We start from the raw sequence: 22438 nt of genomic DNA on the forward strand, positions 1-22438 counted from the left end.
CTAACACTCATTGTTGTACAAAAATTATTATCTTTTTTAGTATCTTTTTTTTTTTTTAATACCTCCCCAGTTTTATGTAACAAGTGTCACGACCGGGATCCGAACCCACACCCTGCTGATCAAACACCAGTGCTTGAATCCGGTGCTCTCAACCGCTCGGCCATGACACTGCCGTATACTCAAAACCACAAAATGTTCAGACTCCTAATATGAGTTGAATTCCCGGCAACCCTCGTGCTAAGAATAAACAGTGCGACCTTGCTTAACCCTTTAGAATCCAGGGCCCAATTTCACAGAGCAAATTTCCATGAGTTGCATATAGCTTTTTACTGGTATTCAGCTGTTGTTTGTTTATCCTGAAAATCACGTGGAAATTTGGTTGGTAATCCTGTTTTTATCAAGAAGAAATTTCATGCTAAGCAAATTGTTGTGCTTAGAAACTCTATGAAATTAGGCCCAGAGGACACAATTAGCAGCTTGTTACCAAAATGCTTTCAGCAGCTGTTACAGCCCCATCAATCCACTTCCGCAGAACCCCAAAAGGTCAAAGTAAAGGTCATGACCTAAGAATTGACATCTTCCACTGTTTCCCATGTTAACATTGTATCCACTTCTCTAAAACAAAACAAAACAGCATTTCTACATGTAGTTTGTATACATTTTCCAGACAATTAAACTTACTATAATTAAGTGTTATTATTATTTTTATTTTTTTTTAAATAAATATCCAGTCGGAACTGTGAACCCTTCATAAAATGCTATAAATTTAAATACTAAACACCTCATTGCTTTTTCTTATTATTGTAAAGTTATAAACTACAAGGGAAACGGACTGGGTAAACTTAAATAATTTGGAAAGGACGAAAGACAAATTTACTAAAGTGGGCTTTCAACCAACAACCTCCGGTTTAATGTGCCAGCGCTCTGCTTACTGAGCTATTGTATCTTGCCCATATCGTTGGGCTCCCCCTGTTGTCAATATCTTTATTTATTCCATTTTACTGCTTAAAGGTATGTACTTTTTCCTAACAAAAAAACACAATGTCCACACATATTTACATTAAACTTACACAGTTTGAAGATTATGCTAGTAGAAAGCTTCCCTTAAAATTTTACTTACTGAGGTGCTGTAGTTTTTGAGAAGTTAGTAAAAGTAATAATTTTCGTCTCAGTTTTAGCATGTAAAAACGTATTAACCAGTTGTGCTATGGTTTTGGTATAATATCATAACTGGTCAAGGGGATTTCACATGCTTAAATAATTTTGGTCTCATGAGACCAAAATGATTTTGTGACTTGTTTTACTCGTTTCTCAAAAACTACACAACCTTAGTTAGTAATATTTGAAGGGAAGCTTTCCACTATCATTATCTTCAAATCCTGTAAGTTTAATGTAAATCTGTGGACATTTTGAAAAAGTACCCAAATCCTTTAACCTTGTACATGTTGTAATGACACTTAAAGACAAGCTTGTGTTAATTTTTTTAACCCAGGCCCCGGAGCACGGCAGGTCCAAGTCTCCCAGGCTGACAGGCGAAACGCCGGACCCGTGGGTAACGGAAGACCAAGGAAAGCACCCGGACGTCCCCCACCCTCGGCCTCCTACGCCAAGGTCGATAAACCAAGAACTGTGCCGCCTCATCATTCGCCACAACATAGTAAGTAGATAAGGAACTTTAGATGTCTCTTCTTAAAGGAATAAGCCTTGTTTGGTAATTTTCAAAGACCAGTATTCCCACTTGGTGTATCCTAACAGATGCATAAAATAACAAATCTCTAAAACTTTGCATCATCCAAAATTATTGTTATTATATATATATATATATATATATTTTTTTATTGTTTGCATTATTTCATGTGGGCTAGTGAAAAAACTTGCAGGGGACCCAAAATTTATTTGACCCGACAAAACTAGTTTAAATAGTTTAGGGTTATGTGTGTTCACCTCCCGTGACAAAAACATTTCAGTCTTTTTCATTTTTTTAAGAATCTCATCATCCCTGAATCTCCTACCCGTCTAGTCCCCATCCCCCCACCCACTTTTCCCATACATGTAATTTTTTGTTCAATTCGAAGACTATATACAAAGGGTACAGACACTCATCTTTGATGAAGGACTTGGAGTTTGATCAAGTGCTTTCTTCCTTCAGTTCTTACCCTAATTGCCTACCCTCCTCCTCCCCCCCCCCCCAATCCTTTAGCTGTTTTGTAGTTTTTAAGACAATTATACATAGGGTGGGGACACACATCTTGGATAAGGAACTAGGAGTTTGATGTAGTGTCTTCTTCCTACAGTTCTAATCGCCCCCTAATTGATAAGTCTGATGCCCCAGACAGCTCGGCCACAAACACTCTGCGTCATTCTACATACGTGCACTCACACTTATCTAACTATACAACCAGACTGATTGAGAACAAACTTTTCATTTGATAAAACACTAAGTTTAACATTCGGATATGTGTAACCCCGCATTCTCACAAACAAAATATGGAAGTAGGGAATTAAGCATATGACTTGATTGAGCTATTTTTGTTTGTGAATGATGAATGAAACTTTATTGGTTGCGCACCCAGTTGTGGAAGACGCTAATTATTCATGAATAATTTAAGGTTTTTGCTTGGTGGATGATCGATGTCTTTATTTTGGGGGAATCGCAGCAAGACATGTGAGTGTGATCTTTCACCGCCTTTGGGCTTGAAAAACACTGTATTTGATCTCGGCCCAATTTTAAAGGAGTTTTGCTTACCTCAGGATGGGACGTTAAGCCAATGGTCCCATGTGTTGTGTAACGCATGTAAAAGAACCCAGTGCACTTATCGAAAAGAAAAGGGGTTTGCCCCGGTGTTCGTGGCCTTGGCTGCTGGCTGCTGTATGCGCCGTAGCACCTTGTAAACCCTAAGGCGCTAAATAATTGGGTCTTAGAATTATCACTGCAATGACCTACATGAGTTTGTTATAATCAGCGCCTTGAGTACCTTGTTTGGTAGATACTGTACTTGCGCTATATAAGACTTTGATTCTATTATTATATGGTTACCAGCCAAGCTTTCATGTCACATATAAATGTACCAACTGCGACTGTTAGCCTGCTAAGCAGAAAGTTGTTAAGCACCACATGTCTTGCTCACCAGAATGCGTTTACCAGTCAAAGTATCACGTCACATGTACCATCTACAAAGTGCAAATTTTGTGCAGAATCTTGCGCAACAGAAACAGATGGTTTACCAAATTGCCACTTTGCTAGTGCCAGTTGATGCTTATAAGAAATAAATTAACCATGTTATAGTTTCTTTTTGTATGACGCAAGTCCCTTGAAGCAATTAGAAGCATTATGGACTTTCCTATCGTATCTTGCGCAACAGAATCAGAGAATTTACCTGTCCTATACATTGCATAGTGCCTGGCTCCCCACCAGTAAACACTTAAGAAATAAATTAACTGGGCATTAACGTCTATTTGAATGACGTAAGTCCCTTGAAGAAATAACAAACATTATGCAATTTTCTTATTGTATCTTGCGCAACAGAAGCAGAGAATTTACGTGTCCTATACATTGCTAGTGCCTGGCTCCCTGCCAGCAGACCCTTAAGTAATAAATTTACTGCGCAATAACTTCTATTTGAATGACGTAAGTCCCTTGAGGCAATGATAAACATAATGCAATTTCTTACAGAATCTTGAATTTACAGAGTAATATACATTGCTAGTGCCTGGCTACCCGCCAGTAGAGGCATAAGAAATGAGTTAACCGTGTAATAATTTTTATTTGAATGACGCAAGTCTCTTGATTCCTCAATCACTTATGAAATTGTTAAAACGCTCATCAAGTCCTGATTATGTTCAAAATCAATCTTGTAAAAGTCCATCCCGAACTTCAAGGAAAGCCTTTCTGCCAATCCCTTAAAGCGGTGTATTTTGAGCTTAGCCCTTGTCAGCCCCAACCAACCCCATGTTATCATAACTAGCGTCATCAGAGGAAACACTTCCAAGGCAGCTTCCCTGGTGATGTGTCAATACTCAAAGGGCAGTGCACTGCGGTTTAGCGATAGTAATTGACTGTGAGATTATGTTCGGTGGTTCGTTTTTTTTTTTTCTCTTACTTCGTGTCGGGTTTAATAAAGGGCTTGGGTACTTTTTGTAGATCAAGTTTTTGGCCATGACATGAATCCATACTCACTGTGAATGAAGATGTATGGAGTATAATTTACCTGTAGAAGTTTTTGAGGGGCCGAAAGAATTGAAAATCACAGAGCAGTGTTTTCAGGAGTGTTGCGTAAATCTGTTGTATTGTACATGCTAAAATAATATTTGTGAAATTGTTTTACACATTCCTCAAACCTTAACGCACCTCAGCAATTACTATTTTAAAGGGAAGCTTTCTGCTATAATTATCTGTAAACCTTGTAAGTTTAATGTAAATTTGTGGTTGGTTGTGTTATGTGTCGTACAACAATTACCAATTGTTTTCAGTGATTAGGGATTCATGTCTCCCATTGGCAGAGTTTCTGTTTTATAACCACAGCTTTATTACTGTAAGCAAAGCAAGAGACAACATCAGTTCTGGTAAACAGATGCATATGTACACAACAGTGCAAAACCATTGGTGAATTTGCAACTACATTTCTTGCTCAGCAAATCAGCACGTCGCTCTTCTGCTGAGCAGTGTTTACAAACTTGGCTCAGGCAGTTTTCTTTTTAATTGCATTGGAATATCTTTTGGCACGTACACACACAGTCGGTAATTGGCCAATCCGTTCTTAAGTATGGTAAGTTTGATGGCAGGGAGGTCATCTATCTGTTATCACTCGATAAACAAAAGTAATAATCCCACAGCTGGAGGGAAAATTGAAATAGTGTGAAGTGGTCATCAGTGGTTTCCCGAATGGGACAAAGATTTGTCATCACTGTTTAGAGTCAACTTGCAAATGAGTAATTGGTCAATAGGAGACTTTCCAACGCTAGGAGGCAGCAGACATACCGGGTAAATTTCCATTGTTTACGTAGTTCTGAACATGCGCATAATTCTGAGAACAATGGATTTACCCGGTAAGTCTGCTGCCCTCTATCGTCCCAGAAAGTCTCCCATTGAAAAGTTTTTTGAAAAAAAATCACCCCAAAACCCCAAAATCATAATAATTACATTGGAGTATTAAATAGTGCACAGTCTACCACTAAGCACAAACTGCCAGAAACACCCGGGCATAAGCCTTCTCTTAAAGGCAGTAGTTTATTGGTATTTACTCAAAAAAGTTATTAGCATAAAACGTTTCTTGGTAACAAGTAATGGGGAGAGATTGATAGTGTAAAACATTGTGAGAAAGAAGTAATTTTCCACAAATTTGATTTCGAGACCTCAGATTTAGAATATGAGGTCTCGAAATCAAGCGTCTGAAAGCACACAACTTCGTGTGACAAGGGTATTTTTTCCTTTCATTATTATCTCGCAACTTTGACGACTGATTGAGCTCAAATTTCCACAGTTTTGTTATTTTATGCAATGTGAGATACATCGAGTGAGAAGACTGGTCTTTGACAATTGCCAATAGTGTCCAGTGTCTGGAACATGTTACGTTAGCTGGACCATCTCTTTGGAATGCTCTTCCGCTGAACCTAGACTAGTAGACTTGAAATATCACTTGTTCAGTCTTAGCTTTAAGTACTCTTTTGTCTATGGTCAGGAGTGTCTTTCTGGCAGATAACATGGATACGGTACTTCACTACCAGACAAAATGTCCTTTATCATTAGGCGTATTATTATTGTACTAATTTCAACAGAAATAATGCATGCATTTTCAGAGGTGTATATCATCCTCATTTGTCAGTGTACATGTACGCTTCTGAGCCAGATTGGACATACATGTACATGTAGTAGTGTAAAATGTTAAAATAGGATTAGCTGTTGCAAACTGCTTACCAACCAATGGTATAGATGCAATAATAGTTAATGGCCTGACGTTTCGACCCTAGCAGAAGGCTTACAAGACAACGCAACAAAACAACAGTGTAAAATGTATCTACATGTAGGCCTACAGTGTAAAAGAGCAATTCAGGTCAGGCTGAAAAAAACAACAGCCAATGTTGTGGACCTTTCCTATAAGCCCCGACCTTCCTCCCCACATATCATTTTGATTCATCCCGCTTCATCAAGAAGATACTCCTGACCACGAAGAGGTCCCCCCCCCCGACCACAAACAGTCCCCCTCTCCCCCGACTCGACCAAATCCCCCCAGTGTGTTGATTCAACAGTGATATGACACCATTCTCCATGTTCTCTAACGCTGTCATCGACGAAGCTTAATAGTTTGTGGCCTGACATTTCAACCCTAAGCCATATCAGCAGCAGTCTTTCTCCATGGCTAAATGCCAACACAACAAATGTACATGTAGCTACATAAAACCGATGTCGCGGACGATATTATTTTGATTCATCCTGCTTTATCAAGAAGATACCCTGACCACAATCAGATCCCCCCCCCCCTCCGACCACAAACATGTCCCCCCAGGGTGTTGATTCTACTGTTATAATGACACCATTTCTCTAACGCTGTCATCGACGAAGCTAAATTGTTTGCACAGAATAATGTTTCCTTGATCACCATGCCGGCTCACATTCCCCTCTCGCGTCTGCTCAGTAGCTCTGCGTCAGCCGTGAGTCATGCGTCAAAACTTAATTACGGTTTCCCCTTCAGGGACTGCTGGAATTCCCCCCCCCCTGCTTCCCCTCCCACAGATTCATTCATAAGTGGGAAAGTCAGTTTGGATTTAGCTTTATGGTTTTGAACAAGCACTCAAAGGTATAACATATGAAAATGTTTATATATTTAAAGTGCTGTAAGGTGTATGATCTCTTGAATACTTAACCATTCTAAGTACCACATTTTAAGCCAGAGTTTGTTAGGTTTTTTCTAAACAAGTTTTTGATCAATACTTTAATTCAAAAGTTAAAGCAATAACTTTGCAAAAATTTCTGAGGCTGTATGGTATCTTAACTCAAAGAATGTACTTATATCAATGGAAGTCCATACCAGTCATCAAAGTTTTACAGTTGTTGTACATGTACATAATCTTTGTACGTAGAAATAGAAACAGCTTTATTTTCTGTCTTACACCTATTAGTTTTGTCCTGTGTGTTTTGTCCTGTATTTTTAATGTCTGTCTGTTTTTTTGGTCTGTCTGTTCATAGGCTGGGGAACAAAAGCTGTGCCTCTCCCCGGACCTAGATGTTGCCTTTTGTTTAAAGTTTCACCTTTAAAATATTTTATATACATGTATACAATAATGTTGTCCCTATTTCTCAGTATTATACACTATTTGCAACAAACGTTTTTATCTTCAAGTACGTGCTAAATCTCCAATCATGTCAGGTTCGCAGAATGGAGTGGTGATAAAAACCTATAGTGCGCGGCTAATATCACTACCTGCGCCTTTTGTGTTCTATGTCACGTGCCAAGTTTGCTTGAAGATAAATACGTTATCAAACGCACGCTCATGGAAATACGGAAAATATAGCCCGTCTGCGTCCCATATCCAACTCCCATGTGTGTATCTACTTGCCAGGTATAGTTTGTTCTTAGAGAACTGTCTTGCTTTATTCTATTACTGCTGAGTAGATGTTTGGGGGTTTGGGAGACTTCTCAACACTTTATCATTTGCGTTTTTGATTTGTACAACTTTAAACTTTGCAGGACCATCGTTACGGACTTCACGGCGTATGAGCGGTGATCACCCCTCCCTGCCCAAGGACGGAGCTCACAAGTGGGCGAAGAAGGCTGCGCCCAACGCCTTTAGTCAAGAATTCCTACAAACGCCAGATGCTGGAGTGTCGGGGTATGTTTTGTATTTATATTCCAAGCAGTAAGCATAAGTATACATGTACAGTTCGGTACAAAAATTATACAAGCTTGAAAGAAATTTCTGCTTCAAAACATTACATTGTAATCATTACGCATCATTATTCTCTTGCAACTTCGGTGACCAATTTAGTCCAAATTTGTACAGATTTGTTATTTTATGCACATGTTGGAATACACTAAGTGAGAATACTGGTCTTCGACATTTACCAAAGTTGTCTTTAAGTTTCTAGGTATGGTACTCTATACCAATGGGAGTCTTAAAGGCACTGGACACCTTTTGTAACTGTCAAAGACCAGTATTCTCACTTGGATTATCTTAACATATGCATGAAAAAACAAACCTGTGAAACTGTTAACTCAATTGGTCATCGAAGTTGCAAGATTATAATGGAAGAAAAAAAGCCCTTGTCACACGAAGTTGTGTGCTTTCTGATGCTTGATTTCGGGGCCTCAAAATCTACTTATGAGGTCTCAAAATCAAATTCGTGAAAATTTACTTCTTTCTCAAAAATTGCGTTACTTCAGAGGGAGCCGTTTCTCACAATGTTTTATACTATCAACAGCTCTCCATTGCTTGTTACCAAGTAAGTTTTTATGCTAACAATTATTTTGGGTAATTACAAATACATTTAGTGTCCACTGCCTTTAAGGCCGTAATACAATATGTAGTCCTTCAGTTGTGGTGATGTATTGACGTCAGTCAAGCCCCTCACTAGGAGGTGAGATCGTCATGTTCAATTTAGTTTAGTAAAGCGCTGAGTGCATCTCCATTTTTCTTCTCACAGGAAAAAGCGGGAAACACTGATGAAGAAGAAACCTCCAGCCAGGCCCAAGCCCAAGCCCCTCCCAAAGCCTAAGCTGGTAACCTGCAGGACACTGTATGCCTACGATGCGCAGGACACCGATGAGCTGTCATTCGGCCCTGGAGAGACCATTGAGATTCTTACTGAAGGTGAGTTGGGTTTGTCTCAGATTTCTGATCAGAAGAGTGTGGGTTCGAATCCCCAGCCATGACACTTGTGTCCATCAGCAAGACACTTAACCATTGCGTCGTCCTTCGGATGGGATGTACATGTAAAGCCGTTGGTCCCATGTGCTGTGTAACGCATGTAAAAGAACCCAGTGCGCACTTATTGAAAAGAGAAGGGGTTCGCCCCGGTGTTCCTGGCTGTGGCTGCTGTATGCGCCGTAGCACCTTGTAAATCCTTTTAAGGTGCTACAAAATTGGGTCTCTGAATTCATCACTGCAATAACCTATCTTTCTGAAAGTTTGTATTTGTTTGTTTATACTCAGTGCCTTGAGTACCTTGTTTGGTAGATACATACGATATTTATATAGACTTCTATGTTATTATTATTAAAAATAAAGATGGTAGGAAGCTTATATTACTTGCTGAGGTGCTGTAGTTTTTGAGAAAGGAGTAAAACAATATCACAAAAAAAACACTATTTTAGCATGTACAGCGTATTTGCGCAACTCCCCTGAAAACATTGCTCTGTGGTTTTTAAAACTTAAAGACTAATGAAGCTGAAACTTCTGCAGGTAAATTATATTACTTGCATCTTTATTCACTTCACAGTGTGTAGGGATTTGTGTCTTGGTCAACAAAATGTATTAAGATAAGAATAAAGGGGTAGGCTCGTGGGTCCCGGTCATGACACTTGTGTCCTTGAGCAAGATATTTTTACCATAATTGCTTTTCTCCACCAAGGGGTATAGATGGGAAAATGTGAGGGTAGAGGTTGACAGTGAGTATGAAAAAGCCTTTGGAGCGCTACGGATGCCCAGGTTGTGTACTTCCCAGAGAGCTGAGAAAGATTAAATGAATGTTATTGGCTCAATGACCAAGGCACTAATGTAAAGCGCATTGAGACGGTTGTTGTGAAATGCGCTTTAAGAATTTTTTATTATTATTATATTCGCTTTTCTTTTTCTATCACACACAGAGCAATCCGGATGGTGGCGTGGGCGTCTCGGTCATCGTGAAGGCCTGTTCCCATCCAACTACATCGAAAAGATCTGAGTGAACCTACGCAGCAAACACTTGTAAATATTCCCAGAGACATCTCTTATTATGATGTTCAAATGATATGGTTTCTATGACAACAATGTAAGCTGTATACAAAAATTATCTTTTCATAGTACCAGATTCTGGGGAAAATCTGTCAATTGTTATCATATTATATGAAGCAATATGAATACCAAACTAGAAATTATTTAGAAGGGTGTTGCTCTTTTATTGTTTAGCCGACCAACATGACCAACACTTCAGCTCCGGTTTGTTTATGAAGCAAACTTTATCTGGGCTTTATTCTGGGATTAGTGCTTTAAAAAACCAATGTTTTATGGGTTATCGTTACAATTCATAAGGCCGGATGTCATCAGGGACATGTTGCCACCTACTCTTAGGGCTGAAACAGGGCTACCCCCTTCACAGTCCGTAAGGATGTAGTCATGGCTATCATCCACTATAGGAGCCTGACTGGTAGAGCAGAATGGATCTTGACTAATGCAAGTAAATGGAAATAGGGAACATTTGAGCAGGGGTGTTAGATTTGACTTTAGGTCGACTTTGCCGCCACTTTTTATGGACCAAAAATTGATAACTTCGCAGAAGTTTATGTAGATGCAAAACAGATAACTGCGATGTGAGAGTGGCATTATTTTCGGATGCGATAAAGCAAAACGGGTTGTTAAGTTGACCCAGGTATGTTGTCATTTACAAATAGGGAGCATATAGGGACCTTTGAAAGAAGCATAATCTATGCTTTACTGTTAAGACCCCATGTTGACACCACCTTTGGTTCAGTAGTTTAGCAGGTAAAAACACCAAGAAATGATGCGGGAGTATAAAACTGAGAAAAGGGACTTGAACTCAAGTTGATTTTTTAAAACTATATCTGCACATTTAATGTCAACGTTAGCTAACCGCTTTTTGGTTATCAGGAAGGAAGCTGTAAACATAAAATAAGGTATATTTTTGCATTTGAATTTTAAAGAAAAATATTTGTGAAAATTTCACCCCCGTCTTGGTTCGTTTCTCCACACTGATATTTCCGAAAAAGCTTGGTCACATCACATATGTTGGGCCTTCCCTTTAAAGAGTTGAAAATATAGGATAGGTGAGGAACTGTGAAACAATTGTATGTATAAGTCCACATCATGCCCTTGGCTTATCCGGGATGGCTGTATGTCTGGGTGTCTGGTTGGATTAGTGACTAACAATAGATTTGTTCACAACAGGTGCGTCCCAGACCTATGATCACACTACGACTCATTGTCTTCACATTTCTTTCTGTGTTTTTAAAAATGATAACTTTTTTCTTTTCTTGGTTTTAGAAAAAGTCTCCCTGAAATAACTAATTATTTTGTGATGTCGCGTAATATTGTGACCATTTTAAATGGCTTTGTGTGTATGTCATTTCAAGATGTGATCCCTGGCTACACGGTAGTACGACTGACGACTTGAGCACAAATATTGACAAAATAGAGAGACCCCCAACATAGGGCTAGATAGATCAGTTGGTAGAGTGCCGTGTGTCTGGAGGACGTTGGTTCAAGTCCGACTCTAGTCAATTTTTCTTTGTTCAACCCCAACTCAAAAGACATTTCTTTTAGATGACAGCTGTAACGGAATGAATTATTCAGTGTTTTAATTCTGTGCAAGTAACAAGTTTTTTATGACAAGGAAGAGACCCTCAATGTATGACTAGATAGCTCAGTTGGTAGAGCGATGATTCGTTAAAGGCAGTGGACACTATTGGTAATTGTCAAAGACTACCTTCACTCCAGAGGCTGCTAGTTCAAATCATGCTCTTGTCAAGTTTTCTTCAGTCAACCCCAAATCAAAAGATAATCCTTTTAGACAGCTAGATGTGTTCGGGATATTTTGGTTCAGTTTTGGTAGCTTTAACAGAATGAATCATTCAGTGTTTTGATTCTGTACCGGGAACAAGGCCGCGATGACAAACACTCCCCTGGGGAGGGGATTGCTTGCTGGGCTGTTTCCTCTAAGCTTGGACACAATACTCTTCCTGCTTTGGGATTGATGTTTTGGGGAAGTGATTCATGGAGGTCAAAGGTCATGCTTACAGTAAAAGGGGTTTGTAGTCAGTAGGGGACGTTCTTGGTATCTAGGCATGCTCGGAGAAACACACACACAGCCTGTGGTTAGGCTATGACGAGTAGAAATTGTTTCTTTTGCGTGTTGTTGAAATTGCGACAATTACAAAGAGCCTTGCATAATGTGTGGAGGGGACAACAATCTGACCGTACAGTTTTCTTTGATTGATTTGATTGAGACAAATTAACATTAGTGCATAGAGCCTCGCATATAAATGTGTGGTGGGGGGGAGAGGGTGGATCTAGTATCAAGTTTTTCTTCTTTTGCATGGATTGAGAAAATTTACACTAGTGTGTGAAGCTCTGTGACATACTACATGTACAATGCATAATGAGTGCCTTGATAGACTGATTGATTGATTGATTGATTGATTGACTATTTTTTTTGAGAATCAAAGTTTTCTGTTTTCTGTTTTTTTTTTTTTAGAATAAGTTTTTTAATGAAGTTTTCTGTTTCTTACATTTTGTATATTTCTGATGTGGGGAAATGCAACCTTACCAAATTTGATACATGGATTATGCCTTGATAAAGTATGATGGGATGAGTTGTGGTTAGTTGTGATAGGGACACATGTTAATCATAAGGTACACTAGAGTGTTTTTAAATATTTTTTATTGAAAGAGATTGCCGAAAATCACCAGGCTGGACAGCCATTCCAAGGGGTGGGATACACTTTATTGGGCTATTGCCCCAAATCAACTGCCTACAGGGGCATGTCTACCTACTCATGGGGCTGCCTACAGGGGCATGTTGCCAACTTACTTCTTGGGCTTAAACCAGGGTTGCCCCTTCACAGTCCATTCCAAATAACAATGACCATTTAAAACATTCCTTTATTGTGTTGTTCGAAATTTAATCAAATAGTTTATCTTCAGGAATTTCAGGTTTTATAAAAAAATTAAGGGGGGTGGGTGTTTGAGTGTCTGACATTTTTGGAAATAGTCTGATCCCCATAACATGGATGAGGTCAGTGATGGTGTTTGTATCATACTTGGAGGATTATAACAAGACGTTAGGTCAGAGTTTAAATGAGTTAACTCTACAACTGTTTTCTGTTTATTGGATTGTGGTGTGTGCACTGTCTGTGGATCCAACAAAGAAACCGGAAATTAATTGTAAAAAAAAAAAATTCCTTGTGCACGTTTACAAAGACTCAAAATATACATTTTGTCAAGTGAATTGTTGGTATTTTGATTTTAACATTTAGGGTTGAGTGGAGGATGGTTAAATACTGGTTGGAAAGGATGTCATTTAAAGAGTTAAAAAAGAAAAAATGACGACATTGTACAGAATATTGTTAGATGTATTGATTTACCAAATCCCATTATGGGAAGTTTGAACTTGATATGGATTTCAATGAATTAATTTTACTAACCAAGAATGATGACGGATGCCTTTTCTTGTATATTTTGTTTCCTGTAAAAGTTTAAGTTTTAATAATTTTTAGTCCAGTGATTAATACTTCTTTGCAATAACTAGTTTTGTCCATGGTATTTTTTAGTTTGGGTGGCTTTGTTGTTTCATTTGCTTTTTAAGCTGTGTTTACTAAAGATCACTTAGAAAAATTCTACTTAATTAAACAAAATCAAAATCTTCCATTAATTATGCAGCAAAAGGCAATTTTGAAATCATAGATACTAATGACTAATTTGAAAGCTGTTTCTATTTTTGTATTATCTATGTAGTAATAATAGATAGAAGTAAAGCAAAGTGGTGAGTAGTGACTGTCGCACATCACTTGATCCTTCCGCAAAAAAGTAAACCCTGGTATTGAAGTGACATTCCGTCATAAGTTGACAGAGGTTTATATTTTCGACTGTTTTTTTTTTTTGAATGTTTTTTTTTTCTTTTCTTTTTTCCAGTAGAGTAGCTGTGAATATCTCTTCAAAATAAACAGAACGTCGAAAATAGTCATAGGTACTGTTTGATGAAGTTGGGCCCTGTGCTAAAGATAAGTTCAAAATCTTCGCAGCTGTTTCTTTTTCTCTCATGATATAGAAGTATTTTCATATTATAATAAGTATTTTTTTTTTTTATGTGGAATGAAATGAAAATTAATGTAAGTCGAAGACTGTGCCTTTTACTTTCATGAAGAGCCTGTTGCTCCTAAAATGGAAGTTGAAAAAAAAAAAATCATAGTGTTTTTTTTTTTTGCTTTTTTTAACCAGTCTGATACCAAAGCTAAAATATTATGCAAAACAAAAATAATGTGCGCTGCCAGGGTAGAAAGTAATGAACTCGATCATGGATTGATCAACAGCCATGACAGAATGCCAATAGGGAAATTGTTGTTATTTGAATCCCATTTTGTTTGGGGTCACGAATTAGCATACACTATCCTAAAATGAAATAGGTTTTTTTTTATGTGGCGGGAAATAATGGTATTAATTGCCTTTTTATCTTAAAAACAACTTTGTGCACGAGAAAAGGTTGGGGTTGAATTTTGCTTGCCTTTACTAAACAAGCTGGTCTTGTATTGATCATGTGGAATGGAAGAAAGAGCATGTTTGCTGCGCTTCATTCTCGCAAAGTGTGTGCCTTCACTCTAATCCGGGTCAAAATGGATGCGGGTCCGTTGGTGCCTGATGATCTCTGGGTCAGTTTGACCTGGAATTGTGACAAAATGACCCGGAATATAATATGTAAAAAAATTTCAAAATGACGCATAATCCGAGTTTTATTGAGCGATTTTTCGGGTCAGCCCGACCCGTAGATTGTTCAGCCTGACTCGTTATGGGGTCAGGGACCTTGGACCCGGAATCTGGTTCAGTTTTGACCCTAGAGTTTTTAGAGTATTTTTTAATGCGTCCTACCATTTGCTATTACATGTACCTTAAGTCAATTTAAGCACAGTGACTTTGCTTTTTCAGCATTTTATAATGAAATAGTTGTTACCCCCTTTATAAGCCCACAAGGAGTAATAATCAAAGGGTGTTCGTTTTTTGTATGATAAAAAATAGTTCAAATAACGCGCAAGTCATTATCTAACGAAGGTTGGATGAAAATGTTTTAGAAGTTTCCTTATTTTTGTGTGCTTTCTTAAATACCGGATTGTTGCAAAAATAATTTGTTTGTTTTATTGCTATTTTTTCACATGTAGTTAGCACAGATATTCTGATGCACAGTTTTGTTTTTATTCATTTACCCTTCTCCACTTTCATTTTATTTATTAAATTTGTATTAACATAGACATTCCATACTTCGTGGTTTGGTTATTTTGTTCTTTTGGGCTATATTCACTGCTATATCTAGATCAGTAACAAATAAATAAAACAAACTTGTTCAGATGTAAGTGATGGAAAGTATATAATAGTGTATGTGTCTTTATTCCTGTGTGTCATTGTCTTGTCATATCAATGTAAAGGATTTTCCCACAATTTTGGTTCAAAGATTCATCTTAAAGACGGTTGACACTATTGGTATATGTAAAAGGATTGTCTTCTCACTTTGTGTATCTCAACACATGCATAAAATAACAAACCTGTGAAAATTTGAGCTCAATCGTTCATGGAAGTTGCGAGATAATAATGAAAGAAAAAATACCCCTGTCACACGAAGTTGTGTGCTTTCGATGCTTGAATTCGAGACCTCAAATTCTCAATCTTCATTTATATTAGGCAAATTTATGTACAATTTAATCGGCAATCACTCTACCTGTATTTTCGAAAAAACTACAAAAACTGCTACTCAAATACATATTCCTTATAACCCTATAATTCATGACTTTAATAGTACGAGTCCATTTAATGATGACTCGCCTTTGTGTTGTTTGTAGGCCTACACCTATCGTCTGACCATGTTGTCCCTTGTCTTTGTCTTTGTGTTCCTTGGTATCATGTTTGTCTGTCAATAGGTTAGGGCACAAAAGCATTTTGCTTAACCTTACACCTAAATGTTGTCTTTAAATTACTCCTTGTTTATTTTTTTTTTGAAGTATTGTGTACCTAATCATACCTCATACTATATTGCTTGTTTTAATTTTGACATAAATGTACGCTATTGTATTATTGTTTTGTATGACAGCATTAAAATAAATGTAGGCCTACATTGAAAAAAAAAATCTGAGGTCTCGAAATCAAATTAGTGGAAAATTACTTCTTTCTCGAAAACTACGTTACTTCAAAGGGGGCCGTTTCTCACAATGTTTTATACTACCAACCTCTCCCCATCACTCGTTACCAAGTTAGGTTTTATGCTAATAATTATTTTGAGTAATTACCAATAGTGTCCACTGCCTTTAAATGATTCATCTTATTTTGTCATTACATGCTCAAGTTCAAAGCTGCCATCCCGAACTGTTTACGGTCAGAACTTGTACTTTGACAAAGGTCATTAAGGTCACATTGTGTCGTAACCAATACAAATGCATTGTAAATTAGGCCGGTCTAATAAGCCTTGTCATGTCGCAGTCCGGAAACTGGGTAGAGGGAATGTTACCAAGGCACTGCTGGGGGTATAAGTTGCTTATGACTAATGAATAATGTTTGTTATGAAATTGCATTTCAAATGTACCAGTTGTGGTGAAATCTATACCCGCTGTGTGAATGTACTTTGCGCTCAGTCATTTTCTGTGTGAATTACATTTCGCTCAAATAATGTTTCAAGTCTCATTAACGTTCATTGTGGAAGTAAACTGGTAGGGGCTACAACTATACATCAACTCGACATAGTTCTTTTAGGGGTGCACCACAGTAAATACGAGAAAACAGAGAGTCAAAACTCAGTCAGTGTAGGGCCTCAAAATATTCTAGTCTGGACAGATTTGAGAGCCCTAGAAAAGAGATGCATGAAAATAAGTAAAACAAAAAAACATGTTTAGCGTCCGGGTTTCCGGAGAGAAAGATTTACTGATTCTGTTCTTCGTTTTCTTCGAGATTATTTGCCCGATTTGTTTTACTCATATTGCTTTCAAGAAAACACTGCTTTCTAATACTGTTGTCAATTTTGTGCCAATATTGAAAAAAGGTACAATGCTTTCAACGTTTTGGCTCAAATAACATCAAATAACCCTGTGCGATATTTCTAGTTTTGCTGAACTTGGCGACTCGTTGCGATTTATAAAATTGCTGGACTTGCCTCTGGTGATTTTTGTTTGTTTTTGTGTTAGGACAAAAGTTAATAATAATGCTACCCCCTTTTTGTAATTTTACATTGGAGGGAAATTCACTAAATACATTTTTTTTCTGGATGCCTCAGCTCAGCATAAAAAAAATAAATATAATCCATATTACCTCCAGCCGAATAAGTGAAATGCAATTTAATTAAACATTGATGAAATGTGAATTTTATTTGATTTTGATTTTGTTATTTTATTTTTGTGGAAAACTTGGTCACTCTAATTCGTATCCGGTTTTCTCTCACTTTGACTCACGCAAAAGAAATCCAGCAGTTATCCTATAGTCGTCCGCTTAAAGGCACTTGCCACATTAAATTGGTAATTATTGTCAAAGATCAGTCTTGAACTCAATGGTCGTGAAAGTTGCGAGAGAATAATTGTTTCCACTTGGTAAGTTTGAAGACAAATATTTTGCTATCAAGGAATTAATCAAACTAATATTTGCTTCCGAATTACCACGACTGAATTCGCCTATGAACAAAAACAAGGGGGAACACCGGTGTGTCCGCGGTATTTTTTTCGCAGCGCACCGGCGTCATCTTGACACCCCGAGTGAAAGACAGAATTACCGGGTGCGTGAGCCGACTATTTTAGTGCCGAGCAGGTGTTTGGGTTTCTTGTCAAGTTGAACCTGCATCCATCTGCTGTCGTGCACATGCGTTGACATGGGAGACTTCCGCAAAACCGAATTTCTTCTTGCATTTCAAGTTAAGTTTAAGTACAATAAATGTAGTGGTAGTTGTTTCCAGCGTTGTATGTGTAAATTTGTGTGTGAAATCACGGTCTGGAAGCCTACTTCATTACATTCCTTTCAGACTTCATTGTATGTGAAATCACGGTCTGGAAGCCTACTTCATTACATTCCTTTCAGACTTCATTGTATGTGAAATCACGGTCTGGAAGCCTACTTCATTACATTCCTTTCAGACTTCATTGTATGTGAAATCACGGTCTGGAAGCCTACTTCATTACATTCCTTTCAGACTTCATTGTATGTGAAATCACGGTCTGGAAGCCTACTTCATTACATTCCTTTCAGACTTCATTGTATGTGAAATCACGGTCTGGAAGCCTACTTCATTACATTCCTTTCAGACTTCATTGTGTGTGAAATCACGGTCTGGAAGCCTACTTCATTACATTCCTTTCAGACTTCATTGTATGTGAAATCACGGTCTGGAAGCCTACTTCATTACATTCCTTTCAGACTTCATTGTATGTGAAATCACGGTCTGGAAGCCTACTTCATTACATTCCTTTCAGACTTCATTGTATGTGAAATCACGGTCTGGAAGCCTACTTCATTACATTCCTTTCAGACTTCATTGTATGTGAAATCACGGTCTGGAAGCCTACTTCATTACATTCCTTTCAGACTTCATTGTATGTGAAATCACGGTCTGGAAGCCTACTTCATTACATTCCTTTCAGACTTCATTGTATGTGAAATCACGGTCTGGAAGCCTACTTCATTACATTCCTTTCAGACTTCATTGTGTGTGAAATCACGGTCTGGAAGCCTACTTCATTACATTCCTTTCAGACTTCATTGTGTGTGAAATCACGGTCTGGAAGCCTACTTCATTACATTCCTTTCAGACTTCATTCCCTTCGGGAAGCTTTATTTGTGTGTGAAATCACGGTCTGGAAGCCTACTTCATTACATTCCTTTCAGACTTCATTGTATGTGAAATCACGGTCTGGAAGCCTACTTCATTACATTCCTTTCAGACTTCATTCCCTGCGGGAAGCTTTATTTGTATGTGAAATCACGGTCTGGAAGCCTACTTCATTACATTCCTTTCAGACTTCATTCCCTGCGGGAAGCTTTATTTGTATGTGAAATCACGGTCTGGAAGCCTACTTCATTACATTCCTTTCAGACTTCATTCCCTGCGGCAAGCTTTTCTGTGATAATCAGAAAATGTTTTTTTTCCTTTTTCAAAAGCTGGTTTATTTACCATTTTAACTGGTTGTCCAGGTTTAACACTCTCCAATACAAATCTATAGTGTAATATGTTTTGCATAAAAAATAGTCCATTGATTCAATTAGTAGTATTAAAGCACTCAAGCATTATAAATTCCGGAAAACGAAATCCAGATAACTTTCTGCTCAGCAAAAAATGAACAGAATACCATTCACTCTATGTGACATAGTAGTTTAGCTGGTAACCATATTCTGCTAAGCATAATTACGCTGTGCTTAGCTACGTTGTGTGCTCAAGCATCTCTATTAAAGCCATTATACACTTTCAGTAAACAGTATTGTCAAAGTCCCACATTTCGTGTATCACAACTTATATATAAAATAACGATCCTGTGAAAATTTAGGCTCAATCGGTCATCGGAGTCGGGAGAAAATAACGGGGAAAACCCACTCTTGTTTCTGCACGTTTCGCTGTGTCATGACATGATTGTGTTTAAAATAAATCCGTAATTCTCGATATCGAGAATTTATATTGTTTTGCTGTTTTCTCAAAAAGTAAAGCATTTCATGGAATAATATCTCAAGAGAAGTCTTTCATCATTACCTTCTGTAAACCCTGTAAATTATTTGTAAATCTGTGAATTTTTTTGTTCCTGTACCGAAAGTGTGTAATGGCTTTAAAGCCGATCTCTTGAAAAAATTTTTTAGGTATGTTATAAAGATGGAAGCGATTGTCGAATCGCATCTTCCATCACTATTGTGTTTGTCACAACAGTGTATGTACGTCGCCTCAGTTTTTAAAGTTAAATCAGATTATGTGCGTTGTCATCAAGTTTGTATATCACATAATATTACAACAAAGTCAACAACTAAGTTATTCACCTCGAAAATTCGTAATTCGGCAAAGAGTCCCTTTCTGCAGACTTTCAACACAACGTTCAATAAAAAATTACCACAAATAAGTTTGTTTCTTCTTCTGTTCAAAGATGATCCACAACAGCCATCGGGCTACTTTCGTGCACTGCCGCCACCAAGAAACTTTTTGACACTACTACTTTTAGAGTCTTTGGCCGTCAATATTGCATAGTCTACTTTGGTATACGGTAGCGTGCTGACCCTCATTTTGTTAGTAGTCTCAGCGACGAGGTCAAGATCTGCGTACACGAGGTCGTTGGGTGGCTTCGGGGTCGGTGGAGGGGGCATTAGTGGTGGGGGCCGTGGAGCCGGGGACACAGGTCGGGACGGCGGTCTAGCGGGCGGTAAAGGGGCCGGTCCTTTTACCGACCGGAGTGTCTCTGAGCGCGAGCCGGCGTGAGCTTCAGACCGGCCCTGCAGCTTGATCGTCCCACCGTTCGACAGCCCCAGTATGTCCACCTTCTCGTAGCTGTGACGATTCTTCCGAGATTTATTCATCTGAGTGCCGAGGTTCCCCCTCAATAGCGTGTCGACGCCGGGTGGAGCGGGCGCAAGACCCTTGCGTGCTTTATTCGGTTTGGCGTAAATCGGGCACTCACCGATTCTCTTCAGTGTCGACGACACTGGCAGAACGGGTGGCCCCGGTGGGCACTTTTTGCTCTTATTACGGGTCGCGTCCGGACTGAACTGCCCGCTGAGTTTTGTTCTGATGAACAGCACGGTGACTGCAACTAAAGCCAGCATAACCCCAATGGTTGCAAGTACAGCCCCTGCTACCACACCACCAGTAGTCGAGTTAGCCTGTGGCTTGCGTTCAGCCGGCCCCGCATCTTCAAATGGGTTAGTAGTCTCCTCTTCTGGATGCAGCACGCTTGGGTTGGAGGACGGTTCGTTCGCTTCTGACGTGACCACCGGTGACGAGACTACGGAGAGCTTGGCAAAAGCACGGCCTTTCAGGCCAGAGAGTACGGTCATCTCGCACGTGATGACGACACCATCCTCCCATCTCCGGACGTCTGTGATTCTTAAGGTCCTGTTGTTGTTTAATAACACGTACCTCCGTCCTCGGTTATCCTTACTCGACACGTAGATATAATTCACTAGCCACGTGTACCCGGTGACCGTTGGAATGCCCTCGCCCGTGCAGTCGTAGGTGGCCGATGTCCCCGGCTGGACAATGTGTGTTTTCGGATGTATGGTTCCGGACGGTGGTTTATTCAAGACAAGGATCTCGCAAGAGCGGGATTCGATCTCCAATGCAGGGTTGAACTCAGCCACACACGTGTATTTAACCCCATTGTCAGAAGCTCCAACGGTCTTCTCTACGACGTTTCTCCGGTAGGCAACCTTTGAGATCGCCACATCTTCGCGGTACCAGACCAATTCAGCAGGCGGGTTGGCACCGTGCGATGTGCAAGATAATTCCGAGTTAGCACCGAGAACCTGTTCATTCGAGTCTGGGTTAACGTCACAGAGCGGATACCCTGGTTCCGGGATCGACGCAACTGTGAGGAAAGCCGAGCGGTAGGACCGGCCGTAGGTGCAGCGATATTCCCCCGTGTCGCTCGCTCGGATGTCCTCGATACTCAACGAGTACTCATCGTACAGATTGTGGGTCCCAACAATCGAGTACCGATTATCCTTGTCATAAACCAAGATGTTCTCGTACTTGCTCAATATCCTGTTTGTGTCAACATGCAGCCATTTCACGGTCCCCCGATCGTTGGCCTGAGGTTCCACACTGCATCGGAACACCGCTGTCTTACCGGCGAGCAATATCAAGCCCTCGGGGCTTTGGCGAAATATGACGGCATTAACGGTGGTGACGAAAGCCAGCAAAAATGTAAACATGAGTTGAAGTTGCTCCTTGCCAATCATGGTGTCGTCTTGGGGCCGCCGAGATATGGCTCTTGGAGCACCCGCGAAATACGCTGTGAATATGACGGATTCGTGAGCGAGTTCAACCGGCTATAAAGCCTGCACATCATAACTTCTCGAGGGTGGGCGTTGTTTAGACGAGTACATGTACATGCATTACCCTTGCGTCCTCGGCTCACTCTATTTCAACCTCCATGCTCACGACTGAGCAACTATTCTATACACCCGCCAAGCTGTGTGATGATGGCGCGCTTTTGAAACATCGTTTACCAAAAACAGCTTGTCCATAGACTGACGTCATAGCTCGTCATATCCTCACAGGGGGGGGGGGGGGGGGGGTACATCAAGGCTGGTAGATTAATAAAGGGGGCAACTTAGACTAGAGGCTCCAGAAAGATAAGGAGAATCATCGGACATGAAAATGCCTCGTTCTAATCCAGCTCAACGTTCCTTGTTATGCTTGGCCGGTACGAGTAGGTCAAAGTATACGTCTGTATAAATCCTGCTCTTGTAGATCGCAATACGTTGCCATGGTGTTGGCCTACAATATGAATATTCCTACTGTACAGACCCTCGTGACGTTGCGACGTAACGGCTCATCTGGACGTCACACAAATATTAATTA

The 22438-nt window shown here is 39.5% G+C and overlaps 2 protein-coding genes across 4 annotated transcripts in view; one reads left to right on the top strand and one right to left on the bottom strand.

Annotated features, from left to right (window-relative positions):
* The window catches only part of LOC117295515 (unconventional myosin-Ie-like), a 58537-nt gene extending 43258 nt beyond the window's left edge, over positions 1 to 15279 (top strand). For 2 of the 3 annotated variants that reach the window (XM_033778206.1, XM_033778208.1), the window contains 4 exons: positions 1493 to 1657; positions 7686 to 7827; positions 8639 to 8805; positions 9801 to 15279. In XM_033778206.1, coding sequence (XP_033634097.1) covers positions 1493 to 1657; positions 7686 to 7827; positions 8639 to 8805; positions 9801 to 9877 — 551 coding nt within the window. In that variant the 3' untranslated portion in view covers positions 9878 to 15279. The remainder of the gene's footprint in view (positions 1 to 1492; positions 1658 to 7685; positions 7828 to 8638; positions 8806 to 9800) is intronic. The other variant, XM_033778207.1, reaches the window with a different exon arrangement.
* Positions 15280 to 19743: 4464 nt separating this feature from the next.
* Positions 19744 to 21981, bottom strand: LOC117295972 (cell adhesion molecule 2-like). The gene has a single exon (XM_033778797.1). It carries the CDS (start codon positions 21811 to 21813, stop codon positions 20029 to 20031), a length of 1785 nt encoding a protein of 594 aa, XP_033634688.1. The 5' UTR covers positions 21814 to 21981; the 3' UTR covers positions 19744 to 20028.
* Positions 21982 to 22438: the final 457 nt, after the last annotated feature.

The sequence above is a fragment of the Asterias rubens genome, chromosome 10, assembly GCF_902459465.1.
Source record: "Asterias rubens chromosome 10, eAstRub1.3, whole genome shotgun sequence".
Lineage (NCBI taxonomy): Eukaryota > Metazoa > Echinodermata > Asteroidea > Forcipulatida > Asteriidae > Asterias > Asterias rubens.

Excerpts from the sequence above, each read along its gene's own strand:
- LOC117295972 (XM_033778797.1), bottom strand. The coding sequence starts at position 21,813 with ATGATTGGCAAGGAGCAACTTCAACTCATGTTTACATTTTTGCTGGCT.